The following is a 22,323-nucleotide window of genomic DNA, read 5'->3' as shown; positions in this document are numbered from 1 at the left end:
CTTTGGTGAACCCTCTAGAAAATGTAACAGTTAACATTTCCCCACTAACATGATCACATTCTTTTGTTTATAAAAGAAGGTATCGGATTTAACAGCTGAATGGTTTCATTCCAATATTACAATGCATTTTATATAAAGAACAATATTGATTAACTACACAACAAAAAAATCACTTAAACTTATAATCTTTGTTTTTCAGTCTGTAGTGTTCTAAGCTTCAGTCATACTGAGCCAGAGGGGGGTGATCAGTCCAGGAAGGAGAGCTATAGTAGCCGTTTTTTATGGCCCAGCCAGAAAGTCTCAGCAAACAGGTTCATCTTTCCTGTGTTGTCATGGGGAAGTTGTTTATGTGGTGGCAAGCAGTGAACACTTTTTTTTTCAGCATCCCAGCCAAAGGAGCTACAGAAGAGAAAACAGGTGTAGGGATAGCTGCGAGTGAGAATATCAATCCCATTTAAACAAGGATTATACATGTGTGTGTATCCCTCATGGGGAAATAAGGACAACATATGTGATGTCATGGTTGCCATGGCATGTTTTCTCAAGGCTACACTACTACCCCAACTCTCTGCCATTTTTCAACTGACTCACAGTAACACACCATCCATATGTCTCTTGTCACCTGACACACCTGACTCCCAATTATATTGTGTTTACTCTATTTCTATTGGTCGCTTCCTTTTGCCACATTCAGTTTCCCCTTCATGCAGCTCTCCATATCACCAGTAGATGTCCTCAGCCTTTCTTTCTTGACCTGTCACCCGACTCTGACATGCATCTGTTCTACTGATCTTCCCACCCACTCACACACACCTGTACTCTAGTTGTCTCTTATTGATACCTGCATTTGTCTTCAACAGATAATCTTCTTCAGCACAGAAAAAAACGTGAACTCTAAAGTTTCTCTCCAGAGCTGAATGAAAAAGGAAGTGTCTGAGAGGTATAACTCACGTTTATTAGTGTTTCAGTTGTGAGCAAACAGATATCAGTGTGAAAGCAAAGACAAAGGTTTGCTTATATAAAGTCTGACCTCTGTATTATGAACCAGCATAATTCAAATATACAACAGCAGATCAAATGAAAGATGCAGTTTACTTACTCACACAAAGACAATACACATCTTCCACATCCACACTCTTACAGTATAAACCTGTAGAAAATCCCTTGTATTCTTTTGAATATTAATTTCTTTATAAAAATTCATTTTACATAAGGAAAGGGTTGCAGTGCAAGTAAAAGAAACCGAAACAGGTTGGCAAACAGAAACCAAGAGCAAAACAGAAACATAATGCATTGTATTTCTTTATAGAGAACAAATGATTGAAATGTATGCTATAGTAGTGCAATGCCTTGGTATGATTTCAGCCCAGAACATGTATAACAAGTCATATTTCCTGCCTGTATCTTCACATCAACTATGAAATAAAGGCAAAGATGCCACTCCTTATACCATCAAAAGTCTAGTCTACCTGGCAGTAAGTGGAAGCCTACTGTGCTTCCCCTCGGGAACATGAGAATCACAAACCAGTTACAATACTGAATTCAAACCCTGCAACCTCAGTACATCATTTCTGTTTTTCTATTCAGATACTCTAATAAATGTTGTTAAAACAGAACACCAAACACCAAATCAATTCACTGTGTTGCCCATCATTCACTTCAAGTTAAGATACTGGTTAAAACCACCCTTCAGTGGTCTGAGGTTTATTGATACTGGGTCATGGGGTGATCATTCCAGGGAGGCAGCTGGGACAGCTTCTCCTCAGTGGCTGTTTCTATTGGCCAGCCCCAGGCCTTAAAGAAGCCAGTCAGGTCCATCCCCACAGTCTGGGAAAAAGTCTCAGCATACAGGTTCATCTTTCCTTTGTTGTCACCGGGGAAGTCCTTTATGTGGTGATACGCAGCAAACACCTTCTTAAAGGCATCCCAGCCAAACCTTTCCTGGAGCTGCAGATGAGGAGACAAGAATCATAATGCTGGTAGTCGTGTTATGTGCACTCCAGTGTGGACAAAGGACTGACTGTTAAGATACTGTTTATAATTATGTCTCCACACTTTCTTAAAAGTGACTTGATTGAAAACATTTCTTGAACTCTCCTTGTTTCACACTTGGCTTTCAGTTTTATATGCAATAATTTTTTTTCCAGTGAAAGCAGGTCACTCCAGTGTGGACAAAGGACAGTTTCTCTACAGAGCAGAATTCTCTCACCTGCATATATGTTTCCAGAGCCACCCACATGCTCCAGCTCTCAAGTGTCCTGTCTCCCGCGACATAGTCATTTATTCGACTTTGTCGGTTTGCTGAAGTCATGGCTCCTTCAGTCTGCATTAAACAACATGGGATGAGATGATCGTAAAATATTTTACTCTAAAACATAGTTAAGTGGTTTGTCATCATATAACATCAAAGAAGTTCTCCTAAAAAGCGTAACAATATAAGATCTTTCTGGCCATTTGTCTCAAAGACATGTCATTTACTCCACCTTCTCCCTGTCGACGCCCAGCACCTCTTCATTCACATACACTGACCACAGGTTGCATGTACACTCTGTGGTGTTTGGTGGGAACTCCCAGCAAGCTCTCTGTTGATTGTGTCCCAGTTCATGGATGGGGCCCCACATCGGATTACCTTTTTTGACGCCAACCAGTTCATGAGCTGTCATTTTGTGTGCCATGATAGGATAACCTGCATGCATCCAGCCTGAACAGAAAAGGAGCAATAAACAGTAGTATAGTGATGATTCTTTCAGATTTTACAGCTTTGATAGACAAAAAAGAGAGAATGCCATTGTATCTATCTGAGCAAAGAACCAAACAAAAGCATCATTACACTATAGTTGATCACTGGAAGTGTGAATAGTGGCAGAATGCCCGAACTCCCCAGCAACCTTCACCACAGCTCATCTGAGCTTTCAAGTGGGTTGTTGGAGCAGAGCATCTACAGGCTGGACAGCAGCTGCCTCCTATTCACACCTACATGGGTGACATGAAATTGAAGCCCAGCAAATCTTGGAGCTTATCTTTTGCAGGCTATCCATGAAATATCCACTCCAGTGCTGGCAGAGCAATCAGTCAAGCATTCAGGGCAGTGATAGAATGCGAGGTTTAAAGACTCAGACCATATTGACTAACTGAGGAAGAAAGGCCTTGTTGTCATAGATAGAACCTGCTACTCTCGTAAATTAAAAATACGGTGTCGGCAGTTCGTATTACTCTCCCATTTGTTGTGGCCTTCAACACTCTGTGAGGTTCCGATCACAAACATATAGACATAGCAGCCGATGCAGAACAAGGTGTACCTAGGTATTTCATGTAGAGGTGGGTTGCAGAGGACAACAACCAGGTCCCCGAGGAGAAAATGTGGATTCAAGCCATCACTATCAGAAGCTGATGAGTGAAGCAGTAATTGGCTTTGGAAGGAAAGGAAGTACACCAAATGGGCTGCAAGATGTCTGACATGAGGGGTTGAAGCAGAGAGAGCAGACTTGGGATGGCAGGTATTCAACTTGAGCTTTCAGGAGAGTCCACACTGATTTCTTGCTTGGTTACTCTGTTTTCTTCTTCTGAGTCTGTCTTCCTGTTCCCAGTGACTCCATCCCAAGCAAAAAAGAATGAATTACTCATCTAAACCACTTAATTCCTTCCAAGTGTTAGGAGTGCCAGCTGGTCCAAAGACTGGTCCACATGTAACCAGTTAGTCACCCAGCGTTTTTTTGGTCAGGCCTTATGTTCTTGGGAGTCTCTAAGAACAAGCAAATAAGTGCAAGGTGTGTACTGTACAACATGAGGCAAAATGCACTTACCGTGAGAAATCTGCACATCTGCCACAAAGCGCTCTTTGCGGGGAATTTTGTGTGGTTTGGCAGCCAGATCTGCAATGGCCCTGATGATTTCATCCCACAGAGCAGCCAGCTCATCTGGGCGCTCCAGACCCCGAACAACATCTGATGGTATGGTGAGAATGATGTTTTCAAACTCCAACTCTGCCCAGGGTGAAGGAGCCGTGCGCAGCGTTAACCACTGAGCTGCAGTTGTCACACCTGAAAAGAGCAAAGAGAGGAGTGGATCTACTAAAACGCTTTGGGCTATAACATATATAAAAAAAGGACTAGGGGTTAGCTAACGTTAACTTAAAGTTAGCTAATGTCTCATACTAGATAGATTACAAACTTGTGTCACATCAAGATCTACAGAGACAAATAACGACTTTATAATGATGAGGTTTCATAGATAACAATGGTCCACAGGAAATTAATGCTCATGATATAAATCACAAAGTCTTTTCATTTATACAGTACATTATACATTATGACGTACACAATGATTATTGTTCAGTTAGTAGCTTTGATTAACAGTTAAGAAACCCTGTTTCACAGTTAAACTGTTACTTGGAGACACACTTGGATAAACACATATTAAAGTTAAATCCACCACAGACTCACCAGACTTGTAATATGGAGCAGGTACAGCCATCTGCACTATGACCTCCAACCCCTTCACTTGTGTTTTGGGTGGGGCCACCAGGTAAATGAGTCCTCCCCACAGGTTCCAAACCTTTATCATCTGTGCAGTGACAGGAAATCGCTCATGGACAGATGGTGGTCTCTTCAGCTCCTCATTGTGATGCAGTGAGTCAGTTTGACATCCTATCTGAATCTGCAGAAGAAAAGGAAAATGCATTATTAGCACGTGTTAGTTAACTGAATAGGTGCCAGAAACTGCCGTCTCTCTCTTTTTTAAGCCTTAGATTTTGGACCATTGCCGCATTGGCTGATAGGAATCTCCCTGCCAAATCTGATCTTTCTACCAACTTTTTTTTTTTACATTTTTAAAGTAATTATCCCTGCAGTTATGTTTTTGTATCTGCGTGACCTTGTTAAATTGGGTAACTTAACTCTGTCTCATCCCAATATGGTCACTTGCAGTTTAAAAAAAACCCCAACATGATTGTAGCCAAAGCACTGAAGTTGAGGCTTTAAGCTTTAAAACCAGTGGGTGATGTCACCCACCCATTAGATATAGGTGGATTGATATTGAAGGCTGAGGCATGCCATATCATTATACTGCTGGGGGCAGTCTAGTGGGCTTGACTGGAACCTCAGCTTATACTTATGATGGTCTATAATCTTCAAAGTATCACATCAGGCTAGAAAATGCATATTTAAAATAAATAATGAGAATAAAATATTGTGGACCCCAACCTTTAGGAGGCATCCCGATTAGATGCCTCCTGAGGACAGAGACTTGCATGGGGTCAGCATTATCACTGAAATTAAAATCAATTGACTTCATATGCAGTACCTTCCAATCCTTGTTGACAATCTGAGGTGGTATGGCCATGTAGGTTTTCATACCAGGAGAGAGGTAGAGACCTGTGCTGATCCACTCTTCCCCATCTGAAACACAATTATATTTAAAAAATAAAACAACACAGTCAGGGACATTTGCAGGTATAAAATCAGTATTTTAAAAACTGTATTTCACAGTTTTCAGTGTCTACAGTGAGGTTCACAGATTAAAACTGTGTAACATCAAGTAACAAACATTGCTGCATCATGGTGAACATTGCTATGTGATTCAAATGTGTTAGCAAAACAATAACCACTGTACACATATTGTAAATTGTAAAATTATAACCAGTTCACATAACACAGCGGAGAGATCTGACCTGCTGTATTAACATCAACCTTGATCCGGTGGTTATAGACAACAGGCATCATTGGGTTGTCCTTAATGAGGTAGGGCAGGAGAGCGTCAGGGTCTGGGGAAACCTTATATACCTGGGTACCCACAGCGAGGAGGAGGTGGTCTTTGGGACTCTTTACAGGGCAGGTGTCACTCACCTTGAAAATGAGTGGTGAATGTTATAAAAAATTATCTTTCGCACATTATCACAGCATCTGCAGCCAAAAGAAACCTACCAAAACCAAACACTCATAGATTGGGCAGCTGTCAGTCATTGGTCACTTATAGCTGTGAGAAGTCAACCAGCACTGTTTCATTCTTTTGGAATTTTTTAAGATGATCATATTATGTTGTCTACTCACTTCTGGCAGGCCTGATGGTATTAATATATCCGTGAGTATGACCAAAACTTGTCTGTAGTGGGAGGAGTCATGGGCTTTCATCTGCAAGTAGACGTTGCAGTCGTTGCCCAGCTTTTTCAGATATCCCTCCTCATGCTGGCTAAGTTCTTCACCTGCAGTCACATGGGCAGCGAAGCAGTTTAGAAGGTGGCGGAAGTGGTAGCTGTCTTTAATAGCCTGGCTGGATACAGGGGCTTTGTATGATCCTCCTCCGATTGTTGCTGGCAACAGGCTCAATCCCATTTGGTTCAGGATCTTGTTCCCTGGAAGATATTAAAGCAAATCTGACTTAATATACTCTCGTTTACTGTTGGAAGTGTAATGACTTTGGTTTTTTCATTAAACTGCAGAAGGTTGGGGTTTTTTTGCCCAAGAGGTGCCACCCTATCATCACTGTAGGCTATTAGAGCTCTGTATGTATATAATAAAAGAGCTTTACGATGTTTTTATGGGCAATCATGGGTTGTAGTGTAAAAGGATTTAAATGATACAGGCAAACTATAAAAACACTACCAGTAATTTTGAGTTTGAAAACAAGCCCAAAAATATTTTTTCACATTTAGTGACTCATGTATACCACATACAGTTAGGTCCATTATTTGTTGGACAAGAGAAGACTCCAACTGTCAGTTTCAAGTGGAAAAATGCATAGTCCATTCTGGCCATGAATAAGCTTTTTAGCCTTGCAGGACTTCTGGAAACAATGCTGGGTCAATAATAATAATAATTAGTAGTAGTAGTAGTAGTAGTATCAGTAGTAGTAGTAGTATCATTTCCTCAGGGCAGTCACCCGTAAACTGTGCGAGTGACTCCAGCAGATTCCAAGACCAACATCCGAGATCTCTATCAAGAAGTGCACAGTCCAAGAAGCACCAAAGATACTGTGCAGAATACTTAATCTCTTAGGCTACGTTCACACTGCAGGCGAAAGCGCATCAAATCTGATTTTTTTGACCCTATGCGACCCATATCCGATCATGGTCAGGCCGCCGGAGGAGCAGCGCCGCGGCCACCGGACCCGGGGCAGGCCATCGGACCCGTGGCAGGCCATCGGAGCTACAGCGCCGCCGCCACCGGACCCGGGGCAAGCCGCCGGAGGAGCAGCGCCGCCGCCACTGGATCAGTGGCAGGCCACCGGAACTGTTTCGCCGCTGCTGCCGGACCCATGGCCGCCCACCGGAGCTGCAACGCCGCCGCCACTGGACTCGAGATCGGCCGCCTGAACTCTTTTGTTGTAGTGAGGGGCCACCTGAGACTGTTTTGTGGCGTTTTTCTTTTTTTTGCACCGCTGCGGGATGCGCGGTCTGACTTTGGGACTGTGACCTGGGAGGGGTTTGTTATTTTGTTGTTTTTGCTTGTTTTGGTTCTCTCTGGCTCTCTTCCACAGTATGTCTTTGTCCTGTCTTCGTACCCTCATCCCAACCCCTCGCAGCAGATGGACGCCCCTCCCTGAGCTTGGTTCTGCTGGAGATTTCTTCCTGCTAAAAGGAAGTTTTTCTTCCCACAGTCACCAAAGCGCTTACTCATAGGAGGTCATATGATTGTTGGATTTCTCTCTTTTTTGTATTACTGTATACAAAAGATATTTTATGAATTTCACCAGGTTCTGTATTAGGACCAATACTACTTATGTTACACCTGCTTAGGCAGTATTATTAGAAAACACTGCATACATTTGCATTGCTTTGCAGATGACTCTCAACTGCATATACCCATGAAACCAGATGACACAAAACTAATTAACTAATTGTCGGAGTTCTCTCACTTTTTTGTATTATTGTATACAAAAGGTATTTAAGTCCATTGAAGTGGTTTGCATCATATGTATCTAATAGTCTCTAATTTGTCCTTATAACTAATTATTATTTTTCACACACACACACACACACACACACACACACACACCTGTGTTTGTAGAAGTACTCACACTGTGTTTGCAAAGGTAACAAACCTTGTACTCACCGGGCGAAAAAGAGGAACAGCAAGGGGTAGCAACACATCTCATTAGACCAGCCACTAATAAGATAAGATAAGATAAGATAAGAATGCCCCAAGAACAATATGAAGTAGATAGGATTGCTAATTATTCTTGTTACTTGGAATATCTCGGTGCAGAAGAGGTCCGTGAATCTCCTTGTTGTTGTCATTACTGACAGCAATGAAAGCAGTGAAAGAACTGCTCACTCCTGATTGGACACTCAGCTGCACCACCTTCTTTTTTACTTCTTCTTTTTCCTCATTGTTTTCTGCTTCCATCTCTAGCAAGCAAATAAGAGTCCGAGCAGCTAACCTGTGGACTATTAAGCTACAGACAAGAGAAAATATTGGTATGGTGACATGGTCACAATTACCATGTTACATGCAAAGTAAACTATTGTAGAGTTATTATCTAATAATTCCAGTAGATTAACAGCTCATTTACCCAGAGTTCTCTGCAGGTCTGAGACTGAAGTGCGGCTGGTTCTCAGAGGGATGACCTGCCAGGCTGTACTTCAGCGTCACACAGCCCTCTGCTGCCTCTGAGCTCTGACACAGAATTACAGGGGGAGGTGCTTCGCCGGCTCGTCCAGGTAGCAGAGTGAAGAGACGGCCCAGCAGCGCGGCGACAGAACCAGGACCTGGACCTCCGCCTCCTCCTCCTCCATCACCTGCAGAAACAAGGACACACAATGAGACCCTGCAGGCAGCGATGGGTACCTTGGGGCGGGGCAGACATGCAACCTGGTCGTGCTCCTGCAGGCTGCGGTGCAGCTGCTGCAGCCGGTACAGGTGGAACTCCTGCTGCAGCTCGGACGACTCGCTCAGGTTCTTCAGCATCTGCTGCGGGAAGCGGCTCGGGAAGCAACTGCCGATCTGCTCCGCCACGGCGTGCTCCAGCCACACGTTCCCCTGAGCCAGCAGCCGGTCACCCAGGTAGTACCTGCACAGAGCGAGAGACGGTGAGCGTTAGAAACGCGGGACGCTCGGCGCAGCACGGTGCTCGTGTGATCGCACCTGTAGAAGTGCTCGAAGGTGCTGGCGAGCTCCAGGCCTGACAGGAAGAGCATCGGCTCCAGAAACTGCTGCAGCTGCTCCAGAGTCTCCACACAGCCGGATGCCATGCCGCTCGCCTGGATCATCTGATCGATGTACTGAGCGAAGCGCTCGCTCACCTGCGTGCAGCAAACACAACAACGTCACACCGTGCACCGAGAACACGAGAGCTTGGACGGATGCGCAGCGGCGCAGGCACTCACGTGCATAGCTCTGAGGATGGAGAGCTGCAACAGGGCGGCGGAGAAACCGTGCCGCAGGGCAAGGACGAAGGCGGTCTGCTGGCCAAAAAGCTCCTCCATGGTGTTCTTCAGCCGAAGGTAGAGCCTCCGATATCGCTCCACGAAGTCCGGCAGAGTGCAGCTTGCCTCCAGGAACTTCTTCACCTGAGGGGAAGGAGTCACGTTTAGCTCATTAGCATCTAAACCCTCAAACAGGAAACAACACTGAACAGCTGACTCACCTGGCGTTGTACCACTCCCTGCCAACAGAGGGCGATGCCCGCGATGCTGCTGCTGCTCTTCACTTTGGGTTTGGCTGAGGACGATGAGGAGGAGGAGGTGGAGGCGGCTGCGGAGGCCTCTTTTTTCTTCCATCTGCAAGAAGACGACATTTCAGACGTCGGATTTGGGGAGCGCATGCTCGCCGGCGATGAGTGACGGGGAAGTGAGATGAGAGCGCGGCAGCCACAAACGAAAAGTGAAGCCGAGCGTCGGTCCTTCTTTTCCCACTGAAAAGAAACTGCGTCAGGGACTGACAGGAAGTAAACAAAGAGCGGCCCAACTGAAGGAAAACGAGATGGAGGACAGGCTCGTCTGAAGGAAGCCGAATGTTTCAGTCGGTTCAGATGAGGACGAGGAAGGTCGCCGGGCGCCGCCTGCTGGAGGCGTTTCTAACAAAAACGGGTGCTTTTGGGCTGCCTGTCAGACTCCTCCCCCAGCATCAGCAGCTACAAACATCATGTTTCAACAGCCAGCAGGGGGCGACACCAGCTTCCTGCCCTCATGTGGACGCATGAAATGTCAAAGCGTAAAAACCAAACTAACAGGGTCCGACTGCAACGCCTCCGCCCTCTCAGCAACGTTTTAATCGCCTCTGCTGGTGAGGAGGGGGTACTGCACCAAAACAGAGCGCCATGCCACCGTTTAAAAACCGGAGGGTTCACTTTAAATCCGACTCACAAACGCACCACAAACAACAAGCTTCACCTCCTCTCAGTATGTTCTGATCTGACGGACAAACAGGAACAGGCGATTGTTCAATGCTGCGAGTCTTTGATGTTTCCTTTGTGAGGTTTTAAACAGCAGACGTGTAAATTCAATGCAAATATTTGATCTATTCGTAACACAGCTGTTCACACCGAACGCATCACTGTGCACAACGAATGTGTGGCATTTATTTTTCAGATCAAGGTTGATGTTTCAGATACGTATAAACACATCTGACCAATCAGATGTATAAACACATCGGATTGGTGCTGTTGCTCAAAACGCACGCCGGTGCTGAAGACAAACAGTGACACCGACCCGTTTTACCGCAGACGTTCACCTACACCTGCTCAGTGTCACTCAGGTGCCAACAGGAGCTCAAACTGCTGACATCCTGAACGTCTTAAAACCATCACGAACACCCTGAAACATTAAGAAACCAGCGTGAAACCATCCAGCTTCAGCTGCAGGATCAAACCAGGAACTCCTCACTGCTGCTGCCTGCCTACAAGAGCTGCATGAACCCAGAATCTGTTTCTTCCTTTTCTGGTTTAGTAAAGTTGCGACCAGCTCGTCATCGCTTCATGTCGATTCCTTTTTTTGTTTTTGACGACGCGCTCGGCGAGTGCAGGTCACAGAGCAGTTCACATCCCGAAAATATTGAATTTTGTGTCGATTTCTTGCAACACGTTCACTGTGACGGCCTGGAGGTTCCCGACAGTCATGCTGAAGTCTTTAACCCTCTGGGGTCCAGCGTGTAATTGGCTGTTTTTGATTCTACCTCTATATTTCACCTTTAAAAACTGTTTATCTTGCCTTGTTTGGTATCATTATTTTCAGCACCACCTCAGATATTTTTTGAGGTTATTTTTTCATTTTGACTATATTAGCACAATTGATCTAAATTCAGACAAAAAATTCAAAATCAGAGTAGAAAAAAGTTATATTTTACTCTAAAACCCACAAACATGTTTAACGAATCATTTTCATAACTTGAAATGCAAATAGAAATTATACATTTCTAAAAATTATGCACAAGTTTTGCAAACAACAAAGTTATATGGTACTATTTACCTAAAAATGCAGCCAAGGCCTCAGGCGTGTCTTATATAACCATTTACATCTATTTACAGAACAATCAGGTGTTCTGCATCAAATGAGAAGGCACACAAATTATTTGTGCCTGTCCAATAAACTAGTTTGTGTTCAGTATAAGACAGAGGAGAACACCACAGGCCTAAACCCTGCAGGTCTGACAGCAGGAGGTGCATCAGTCCAGTTTACACTGGAATCTGCCTTTGACGGCTTTTTTGGAGCAAATATGAAATTCAGCAGTATAACTGACACACAATATAAAACAATGACTACACAACACACTAACTACAGCCTCCAAACACGCTAAACGTCACTAATCATTTTTTGATTGGCTGACATGGTAAACTAACACCAATAGGGAAGGGCTGTTTTTTCTGTTTGCTAGCGCTGTCCGTGAAAATGCCGTTTTTGCCGTTCTTCCCGCTGTAAACTGTTTTGTTCAGAAAAAAACATCGCGTGTATTTTTTATCATAACTCTGGTTTTACGTGGCCCATCGACACAATTCAAAAACTGGTGTATAGTTTGACATCTGCACTTTCGACTAGAGCTGGGCGATAGAACGATAACGATATGTATTGCGAAATAACTTTTTCTCGATAGAAAAATTAAACTATTGCGATAGGCCTCACCGCTCTTGTCCTCTTAAAAAAAAAAAAAAGAACAGCCAATCCAAATTAACTAGCGCAGAGCCGAACCAATCACAGCCACAGCGTCACGTCACGTGACTTGTTACGTACAGCACAAGTGCCAAGCCGCACACGTGTATTTGTTTGGGAAGCAGCCAGCCGCCGTGCCGCCCGGGTAATGGAGGAAATGAGTGTGCTGACTAGAGAAAAATCAACCGAGAGCGTGACCGAAGGTTACCGAAGAGAAAACAGATGATGGTTCCAATGCCGGAGAGACTGTTGAACGGAAGAGCCATAGAAGTTCCGTAGTGTGAAGGTATTTCGGCTACTTCAAGTCTGACAAAAAACAGAGTAGCGTGCACTGTAAATTGTGCCGAAAGCAAGTCTGGAAATACAATAAACTGGTGCATGCTCAATCTCTGACTGGAAGCGCTAATTCGTCATTCGGCTTTTGTCAGACTAACGTAACTGTTAAAACTGTTTGAAAAGCTAAGCTATACAACAAGGAGAGATTGAGAATTTCCTTTTAGTTCTCAGTTTATTTGATATTGACAAAAGTTAGTCAATTTTGTCTGTTCTTCTGTAAAACAAACTAAGATTTATTTTTAGAATTAATATTTTGTTTCTAAGTGGAATTGACAATTTAGTAGCCTGTTTTGTTTGTTCTGTTTTGAAACTTAAACGCTTTAGCAGCTGCCTTTTGTGTAGTTTGCAATATTTGCCTTTATTTATCTGAAAAAGTCTCATGTTCCTTAACCCTTTAAGACCTACCATAGAACAAAGTCCGCCAGAGCTTATATTATATTTTTACATGCTGTAGTGCCATTTTTGGGAGCATTTCAACTTGATATACATCAATACAACCACTATAGCCCAGATTTTAATAATATGTCTGCATTAAGTGCATAGTAATTACATAAATTGCAAAAAAGTGCAATAAACTACAAAAAAATTGAAAATCGTTTTTGTTTTTTTAACATATATTTCTAGTTAGCGAAATTTAAGAGGCTTATCCCTCAAAACTGTAAATACAAAAAAGTTGCACAAAATAGTTTCTTACCACAGGAAATTTGTTTTGAGTGTCTTCATAGTTTTATTTTTGAAATACACCAATTTTTATATACTGCAGGAAAAACCAAAATAAATATTATACTGCAAATTTGCAAAAAAGCAGCATATGCATCAAAATAAACTATTTCCAGCAGTGCAATATGAGTCCTAAGCATCCCAGAAACGACACAGAAAGTCATAAAGTCAAAGAAAACTTTTTAAAAAACCAGAATAGGCTCATGAGGCCCTGATGGTAAAAAACTACATTTCCGCAAAATGACGTCACTTCCAGTTTCGGGCAGGTCATGGCGGACATGCAAAAGTTCGCGCTGACGTCTATTCCAACGTAGCAAGTGTTACAAACAGCTGATCGGATCGGCAAAGCGTGTTTCTGGAATATTATGTTTTTGTTGCTGCAAGCGCTTTTTATGCAGTTTTTGCAAAGCTATATGTGGAAGGAAACTGTGACCTAGGACAAGCTGATGGCACAAGATGTAAGTACAACTCCTCCGGTTTCATATGCAAAAAAAATTATTGCGCTAGCTTACGTGGTTGCAGAGCTACCGGGATTTAAAAATAGTTACGCAAAACAGAGCGTGCCCGCTCTGACCGGCTTTAAAGGGTTAAGTACATCTACCCTGTTGAACTTATTATGGGAAATAAATATTTAAATCAAAACAACCTGTTGATTATTTCACATTTTACTTGTGAGCAACGGCACATTTAAATCTTACAAATATAGTTATTTGGCTTATATCGTGATATATATCGTTATCGCCTGAAATGAAAAAAACATATCGTGATATGAAAAAATCTTATATCGCCCAGCTCTACTTTCGACCCAAGTTGAAATTGAGACTCAGAGTCGCTGCATCTTGTAGCTGTGTCGTCTTAAATTGGTCATGTGATTTTGACGAACCGGGGTGTCCGTCGACCCCAGAGGTTTAAGCTCCGCCCAATCATCAGCTCTGTGGGATGTTTGAATGCCGACAATGATAACTAAAAGGACGACACGAGATCACTGTTTTTATGGAGACTGAAATCTTTTTAAACTCTCCCCATGACCGACCTGCGACGGCGTCCCCGTGGCCTGAATGGTGGGCACTCACCCTCAGAAGGCGTCAGGTTGAGTCTGCGTTTTCTTTTGTTCGGGATGAAATACGACGGCGTTACGGTCCAACCCGGAGATGGCGGACGAGCTTGCGTTTTGCTTTTGTTTCAACGGCAGGAAGAAAAGTGAGATCGGTCCGACTCATGCCGACCCTGACGTGCACTTTGACCCCTTGGACCTTCAAGCCCAGCTGTTTTTTTGGAGTCACAGGTGAGTGTGAAGCACGGCTGACATCAAGCAGCCATCATCACCCTCACTGTGAGGTCACTTAAACTGTCCTCACAGTCACCGTGACAACGGCAGACTCAGACAGGATGGCAGATCTGAGACTGCGGTCGAGGTCAGATAAGAACGCTCGACCTGATTGGCTCAGAGAGGAGGAGGGAGGAGGAGCGCAGCTGGACCCTGAAACAGACGTGGCCTCTGAACTTTGCTCTTACTTACTCTTCAGCTCTTTGATTCTGTTGAGACCTTCTGGAGACAAAATAAACTCCTTTAAGTTATTAGTATCCACAAAGGGTCAAAGGTCAGCTTTTAAACACACATTGCTCCTGAAACAGAACTTCCTGTTTGTATCATCAAAGATCCTCTGACCCCGACCACCACTGACACCTAAAGACAAACTAATGCACTTTAATCCCAGGATCAGACAAACCCAACAGGAAGTCAGAAAAACACGAGGAAGCTATCACAAAAAAAGCCACGAACATGCTCCGACTCACTGGATTTGACGGGCGGTTTGAGCTCCTCGCCGTCCACTTGGCTCGTGTCCACGTGGACCAGCAGGTGCGTGAGCCACCTCACTCGGGAGTTAAAGATGGTGGCCTGACTCTTACAGCGGCGAGGCGCCTCCGAGTTATCCAGATATTCACTGAGCAACCAGGACAGAGGGCTGCACGCAGAGGATTCTGGGAACACACAGACATCGGGCCGACAGACGGTCCGCTTTAACGAGGTCATAAAATAAAACATTAGAATTCAATAATTAATAATCTAATCAACGAGGACGACCTGCGGCTGTAACGGGAAAGGAAACCATGTTTCTACAGACATGAATCCAAACGCTTTGATCAAATCAACAAACACAGAAAACTAACCTCAAAATCTCCGACAGACATAATACAGCAAGACAACGTGAACAACTACACACAAAAACCACAAAAGATGTATTCATGAAGACACCTGTGTGTGTGTCGCTGTGTGTGTGTGTGTCTCTGTGTGTGTCGCTGTGTGTGTGTGTGTCTCTGTGTGTGTCGCTGTGTGTGTGTGTGTGTGTCTCTGTGTGTGTCGCTGTGTGTGTGTGTGTGTGTCTCTGTGTGTGTGTGTGTCTCTGTGTGTGTGTGTGTCTCTGTGTGTGTGTGTGTGTGTCTCTGTGTGTGTCGCTGTGTGTGTGTGTGTGTCTCTTTGTGTGTCGCTGTGTGTGTGTGTGTGTCCCTGTGTGTACCTGTGATGCTGTGAATGACAGGGGTGATCAGAGCCTCCCAGCAGGTTCGACGCAGGGCTTCGGCCTCCTTGGCGTGCGGCAGGAAACGATCGGCAAACATCTGCTCATGTCTTAGAGCGCTGTTCAGTCTAACCACACACACACACACAGACACCAGTTTTTCCAGATACTTGTACTTGACTAGATGCAGTAACAGAGTACTTACTAGTACTCTAACAGTATTTTCAGTGAGTAGTTGTACTGCAGCCGTTCATCGTCACGACTGAAACGCCATTAGAGCGGCTTGGCGAGTTTCTCGTGGTTGCGCAGACACGCTCACAGCGAGCTGGACTGTCATTGGACACGCCCACAGTCTGAGTACATGTGAACGGTTTGCATGTAAAACTTTGTGCTCTAACATTTCCTGCAGGCTTCTGCGTCCATTACAGAAAACATCATCTTTGCTTTCTGACACGCTGTACTTTACAGTACTGTCACGTCATTTTAATAGTATTTCCTGCAGTACTTGTACGTGCTAGAGAGCGGCAGTACTCTGTATGCAGTATTCATACTTGTTGAAGAGCTGCAACAGCTGCGTCTTGTCCTCCATCACCTCCTGACACCAGGTGTGGGCCTTGGTGCTGTAGAACAGGTAGGTCCGGCAGCACAGCTGCTCCTTGAAAACGGGCCAGAACGTCGGCTTCGGACCGAGAACCTCGAAGCCGTGGACGCGGGTGTCGACACCGCCCTGTGACAGAGAGGGAGGGGTCAGCGAGAGGACGGGAAGGTGAAGGAAGCTGACGTGAACTCGGTCTGACCTTCTGGCACCGCTTGACCCTGATCTGGACGATGGGCCAAAACCGGGTCATGTTCTCCAACAGAACCACGCGGCTGGCCGACGGCGGCACGTTCACCTGCGGAGATGCAGACGAGACGGGTGAGGGAACGCTCTGAGCGAGCGCAGCACGAATTGTATGGAGACTCGCACTCACCGTGTTGAGCTCCGTGTTGATGTTGGTGGGCTCGTCTCCCCCCAGGACCAGAATCCGGGCCGCCATGTAGCTCGAGTCCTCGCTGGCCACCAGGATGGCGAGTTGCCTGAGCGGAGACACAGACTGTCAGGTGTCAGCATTACCCGAGTGGCGGAAGGAGACAGCGAGGAGCTGGGATCCCGCCTACCTGATGATGACGCCTCTGTGCATGAAGATGTTGATGAAGTGCGAGCCAGTGCCGCCGTTGGACTCCCAGTAGGTTTTCGGGTTCTTGTCGGTCAGCTTGTTCACTCGATGGTGATTGGACGACACCTCCACCTTCTCGAAGCATTTGTCCGCCTTCAGCTCCGCGCTGGACCCTGGACGCAGCACAGACAGTTAGAAGCACACCTCCCCCAGTGCGCCAACAGCCCCTCCCACTGCAGATTTAAGGTAGAAAACCACCACCGGAGGGCAGCGTGAAGCGGCTCTGCTCACGGAGCTCAGCGAGCTGTGAAACCAGAGCGACGCCGATTATCAGCAGCCTTTGAGGAAACACACCACCTGATGCCATCCTCCACCTGTGACACTCAGGGCTGGATTTAAATCAGCACCAACAATAACACACACACTGTATATAAAAGATGGACATCTGTTCTCCAACCTACGGTGAACACTGAGGGGGCGGCTCTGACTGTCACACTGCATGCTCATTGGTTACTGAGACGTCAGTCATGAGCGAGCTAAGCCCGTTTCGCACGGCAGCGGGTGGCTGCCACGCCTGACACTCGACCAGGATTGGACGTTCGCTATTCTTTTGTTTTGCGGTGAAACGTCAGGATTTAACCAACCTTGGCACAGATTCCTGAGAAACACGTCGAAGAAGGGAATGTTGATTGGCTGGTGGCTGCGGCGGTGCTCCTCGATCTGCCCCAGCACCATCTGACAGGAAACGGGAAGACGTTGCTTTACGTTTGCTTTCAACCGAGCCAGGATCGTCTCCAGGTGACAGAAGCCCCACCCCCGTGTACCTGGATGCATCCTGCGAGGACACTGGTGGTCATCTTCTTGTAGAGGCTGGCGTACTTCTCGCAGTCGGTGATGAGGCCTCGGAGCTCGGTGACCAGCAGCAGGTTGGTGCTGTGCTTGTCCAGCGCCTTCACCAGCGCCTCCTTGGTCCCCAGGCGGCACATGACCACGGCGTAGTCTTTGTTCAGAGACGCCAGCCGGTACAGGAAGCGGATGAAGAGCTGCACCACCTGCGGGAGGAAGCGGGAGGTTAGCGGATGTTGGCAGCTTTACCTGTGAGTGCGCTCGGAGCTAGCTGACCTCTCTGTCATTGATGAAGGCCGTCATGGAGGACAGGCAGGGCTCGATGCTCTCGTGCCACGGCAGCACGTCCTCCTGGTAGTTGTCCAGGAACTTGTTCAGGATCCTGCGGGAGCGTAAAGAGCCAATCAGACAAGAGCATCCTCATCAATATTAAACATATTACATCCACTCAGGAAGAAGCTGCACAACGTGACTGAGCTATAAACGTGTGGCGGCGGTGGGAGTGCACACCCCTTTACCAGCACCTGTTGCACCTGAACACAGCATTTTGATCAATCATCATCAAGGTGAGCAGGGTCAGAGGTCAGCATACCTGAGGATGGACAGCTGGACGGCCCGATCGCCTCGGTGCTGCTCAATCAGACGGTCCAGGTCCTGGTAGGTGTCCCGACTGTGAGTCACCTGCACGGAGACAAGACCCGGGGTTAGAAAACACACCTGCGGCGCGTGCACGTGTGCTCATGCGTGCGTCACATCACCTGGCTGCGCTCCTCCTCCAGCTGTGAGGCGTCGTCACACAGCAGCTGCTCCAGCGTCTGGATCACCTCCTTGGTGGCCGTCATCTCCTTCAGACTGACGACCAGCATCTGCAGCTCCGTGTCCTTGAAGTCGAGCTGCTCGCGGCTCTCTGAGCGCGCAGGTTAACGAGCACGAGTTAAAATTAGCACAAATCTGAATGGACTTTGCCGGGAGTGATCCAAAGCGTGCGTACCTTTGCTCTCCAGCTTGTGCACCATGGAGATGTGGTTGAGCGCAATGATGGCGAGCATGGTCTCGGCACGGGACAGACTCAGACACTTCTTCAGGACGCTGGTGACGTTGCAGGCGACCAGCTGCTCCGCGAGGCTCTTGTGGTTGGAGATGAGCATGATGATGACGAGTAGCCTGTTCCTCACCGACGGCACGCAGCTGCACAGAGAAGGCAGTGTCAACGCGGCGAGCACACGGCGTTAACTGTACTCGCCGACCCAAAAGTCACTCACCCTTTTGTGGTCAGCATGAGGTCGATGGCGGCCGGAATGGCGTCCAGCAGGCCTCTGGAGCCCTCGGGCGTGGCCGAGCCGATGCTGGCAAAGATCTCCAGCATCATCTGGGTGCCTGACTCGGAGAGCGGCGGGCTGCTGCCTACGCTGCGCAGGTCGTGTTTGCTGGCGCCCGTGATGACCTTCAGAGTCTGAGAGGGGGAGGAGCCAGTCAGGAATCATTTCACAGCAAAGCGGCAGATGAGCAATGAACAGAAGTTTTCTCACCGCCAGCGCCAGCTGCTGCACATGCACCACGCCCGAGAACTCCTGCATGCAGGACAGGATGGCTTTGACCCCACCCTCGGTGGCGAAGGAGACCCTCCACTCGTACTTGAGCATGAGGAGGTGGGTCAATCGGAGCGTGTTGACGACCACGTCTTTGGAGGCGGAGCCGAGCAGCTCCACCAGCAGCTTCAGCACTTTGTCCCTATGAGAGTAACACGCCGTCACCTTCTACTTCCTGCCAAACACTATCACAACCAGCGCCCGCCAGCGCAGCAGGTCAAGTTTTTACGGTAACGCCACAAAGAAATAAGGCAATCTGACCGCGTTTGTGACGAGACTCCGCCCACATACCGAGGGTGAAGGTTAACATCGGGACGACACAGGAAACCGTTTGGCGGTGTCTCACCGTACAGTCTGGGCCGAGTCTCTCCTCGTGGTGTCCTTCTCCTGCGCGTCGAGCTGCTGGGCGTGGTCTGAGCTCGACCCGCCCTTCTTCAGGACGTCCACCACCTCCCCCAGCTTCTCCAGCACAGTCTTCTTGCCTTGCACCCATGGGTTGTTAAACACTGCAGGAAGAGAACACAGGTGAGTAACAGCTCGCTCTGATACCTGAACCAAGTCTGGAACAGGCCCCGCCCCCACCTTTCATCTTGTCCTCCAGGTCGTCGGGGTATTTGCTGACGTCCTCTGTGGGTAGGTCACTCTCCGTCTCAGAGTTGCAACAGCCAGAATCCACAGGAAGCTCTTTCTTGGCCTTTTTGGAGATGGAGCCCATCGCTGAGGACGAGGAGGTCGAGGCAGACGAGAAGCCCTGCCCTCCTCCACCACCTCCACCCAGCCCGGACGAGCTTTCAGCTGCAGAGACGCACAAACGAGCACAGTGAGACAAGGGTGTGTCGAGGACGCGCCTTACGAGAGGCGTGTTGTTTGTTTTCTTACCCAGCAGCTCTTCGTCCTCTAGGCTGGCTCCGCCTCTCTTCAGGTAATGTTTGGTGAAGGCGTGGGAGCACAGCAGGTCGCCGAGGCACGACGATGGCAGCTTCTGCTTCAGGTAGTGCAGCAGCTTCTTGGCCACGTCTCCGGGCACCGACAGGCCGATGAGAGACAAGTCGTCCAGCTCCGCCTCCTGAGGACAGACGTGGTGACAAGCAGGCTTTTCAAACCACAAACCCAGATCACATTTCACCGCTCAACGCAGACAAGCCAGGCGGCCGCCGTCCCACCCTCAGGCTCAGGCTGCTTTGTACCATGTGACTGGGAGGCGCCCTCGCTCACCGTCGCCGCGATAAACTCTGCAGACTGATTTTTATTTTTAGAGAATGTTTCAGCTTCTCGCGCAGCGACTCTTATCAAAGGACATAAGGTGATTTAGCGGCACTCTTATGTCACAGGCAGCTGACGGTCAGGTCCTCTCACCGCAATGATCCGCCTCCCCGCGCTCTGACTTTAAAACTCAAAGACGAAGGGGTCTCCTACCTGGTCGTCGAGGCTCTGCAGCAGGACGCCGTTGACCTCCTGCTGCTGCTTCGGCTCCAGTTTCTTGATGAAGAAGAGGATCTCCCACCACTCGGCTCTGCTCAGAGTGACCGGCTCCATGTTCAGACCCTCGGACAGGTAGGGTAGAGAGTAGAGACCGGGAGGCTTCGAGAAGAAGGTCTGGCTCACTGAGAGAAGAAGAGACGTGCTCAGACTGCGGAGGAAAGCAAAGGAGCAGCGGACGGTGCTCGGCTCTTACCTGCTGAGAGTTTGAGCGTCTCTGTCAGCGAGGAGGCCTTCTCCTGTGTCTCCTTCTCGGCCTGACTGCTGCTGCCGCTGCCCAGGATCTCCACCGTGTGCCAGTGGACCCAGTAAGTCCTGGACAGGGAGTTTCAGTACACCTGAACACAGCAGAGAGCGGGTCAGAAGCAGACTCAGGTTCACGCTGATCCGAGTGCAGTTTCTAACTCATTCAGTTAAGAGCACGAAATGTGGATGCACCTCCGTGTACTCCGAGTGCTTTTATTCTGAAAGTATTCACAGCATTAAGCAAGCAAGCAATTTATTTATATAGCACTTTCAGATCAGCCCCCAGCTGAACACAAAGTGCTGAACACTTGACATGCCAAACATGATACATTGAACATGTTAAAGAATAAGAAAAATAATAATAATAAAAAAAATTAAAATGACATTTAAAACAATAATATTGACACAAATAGCAAAAACAATAATAAAATAGTATAAAATGATAATTAGAATCACATTTAAAACAATAAAATCAGGGTCAGACTGTGTCATAAGCCAAGGAGTAAAAATGGGTTTTAAGACGTGTTTTAAAAGTGGACAGTGAGGGGGCCTCTCTAATGTGCTGGGGCAGAGAAGGCCCCGCCCACTCTGAGCTTCCTCTTGGACCTGGGTACCTCCAGGAGCAGCTTGTCAGCTGACCTGAGAGACCTGGGGGGTGAGTAAGGATGCAGAAGCTCAGAGAGGTAAGTTGGGGCAAGACCGTTTAAGCATTTAAAAACAAACATGAGAATTTTAAAATGAACTCTAAGATATACAGGCAGCCAATGGAGTGAGGCGATGATGGGAGTTATGCGCTCTCTTTTACGAGTTCTGGTTAAAAGTCGTGCAGCAGCATTTTGGACCAGCTGCAGACGAGAGAGAAGACACCGACTAACTCCACAATACAGCACATTACAGTAATCCAAATGAGATGGAATAAAAGCATGGGTTACTGTTTCAAAATGCGGCTGAGATAAAATAGGTCTTATCTTTGCCAAGCGCCTTAAATAATAAAAACTGGACTTGACAGTAGCCCTAATTTGACTGTCTAATTTAAAATCACTGTCAATCTTTAAACCCAGGTTTGTAACAACAGGTTTAAAATACTCTGCCAGGGGTCCCAAATCAATAGCGGAGGTTTCACATGGTCCACTAGGACCAAACAGAATCACCTCAGTTTTGCATGAATTACAACTTAGAAAGTTTAGGGACATCCAAGATTTAATGTCTTCTAGAGATGCTAGAAGTGGCTTAATAGAGAAGTCATCTTTCTGCTTCAGAGGCAGATAAATCTGACAGTCGTCAGCATAGCAGTGGAAGGATAATCCATGCCTTCTGAGGATGGTTCCCAGGGGCTGTAATTTTTTTTAGTC

At 46.9% G+C, this 22,323-nt stretch overlaps 2 protein-coding genes and 1 pseudogene across 3 annotated transcripts in view; 1 reads left to right on the top strand and 2 right to left on the bottom strand.

Moving 5' to 3' along the window:
* LOC146374154 (uncharacterized) overlaps positions 1-22,323 on the top strand; it is a 198,969-nt gene that overhangs the window by 91,688 nt on the left and 84,958 nt on the right. The gene's annotated exons all lie outside the window — the stretch shown is intronic.
* On the bottom strand, positions 933-8,612 carry LOC146374161 (TRPM8 channel-associated factor homolog). The gene is made up of 10 exons (XM_084950699.1): positions 8,509-8,612; positions 8,049-8,391; positions 6,048-6,349; positions 5,669-5,843; positions 5,302-5,396; positions 4,443-4,656; positions 3,804-4,040; positions 2,484-2,701; positions 2,210-2,323; positions 933-1,947 (listed from the first exon to the last, which is right to left on the bottom strand). Exons 2-10 carry the CDS (start codon positions 8,089-8,091, stop codon positions 1,705-1,707), a joined length of 1,641 nt encoding a protein of 546 aa, XP_084806825.1. The 5' UTR covers positions 8,092-8,391; positions 8,509-8,612; the 3' UTR covers positions 933-1,704.
* LOC146374160 (cullin-9-like) lies at positions 8,505-22,280 on the bottom strand (annotated as a pseudogene). The gene is made up of 24 exons (XR_014802167.1): positions 22,248-22,280; positions 20,922-21,063; positions 20,663-20,850; positions 20,126-20,312; positions 19,829-20,041; positions 19,593-19,752; positions 19,187-19,388; positions 18,920-19,110; positions 18,649-18,845; positions 18,416-18,564; positions 18,250-18,338; positions 17,934-18,039; positions 17,636-17,863; positions 17,456-17,546; positions 16,813-16,984; positions 16,626-16,731; positions 16,452-16,547; positions 16,206-16,381; positions 15,655-15,782; positions 14,933-15,124; positions 9,583-9,689; positions 9,323-9,505; positions 9,081-9,238; positions 8,505-9,006 (listed from the first exon to the last, which is right to left on the bottom strand). The product of XR_014802167.1 is annotated as a cullin-9-like (transcript).

Source organism: Perissodus microlepis, chromosome 14, assembly GCF_051167445.1.
Source record: "Perissodus microlepis isolate ML-2025 ecotype Zambia chromosome 14, ASM5116744v1, whole genome shotgun sequence".
In the NCBI taxonomy this organism is placed as follows: Eukaryota; Metazoa; Chordata; class Actinopteri; order Cichliformes; family Cichlidae; genus Perissodus; species Perissodus microlepis.
Note: the sequence above shows the minus strand (reverse complement) of the source record. Positions and strands in the feature narration are given on the sequence as shown.

Bases quoted from the DNA above. Each gene is read 5' to 3' on its own strand.
- LOC146374161 (XM_084950699.1), bottom strand. From the start codon at position 8,091: ATGAGATGTGTTGCTACCCCTTGCTGTTCCTCTTTTTCGCCCG. The intron at 6,350-8,048 runs GTGAGTACAAGG...AATATCTTCCAG, and splicing joins CTGTTCCTCTTTTTCGCCCG to GGAACAAGATCCTGAACCAA. The intron at 2,702-3,803 runs GTAAGTGCATTT...TTTTCTGTTCAG, and splicing joins AGATGTGCAGATTTCTCACG to GCTGGATGCATGCAGGTTAT.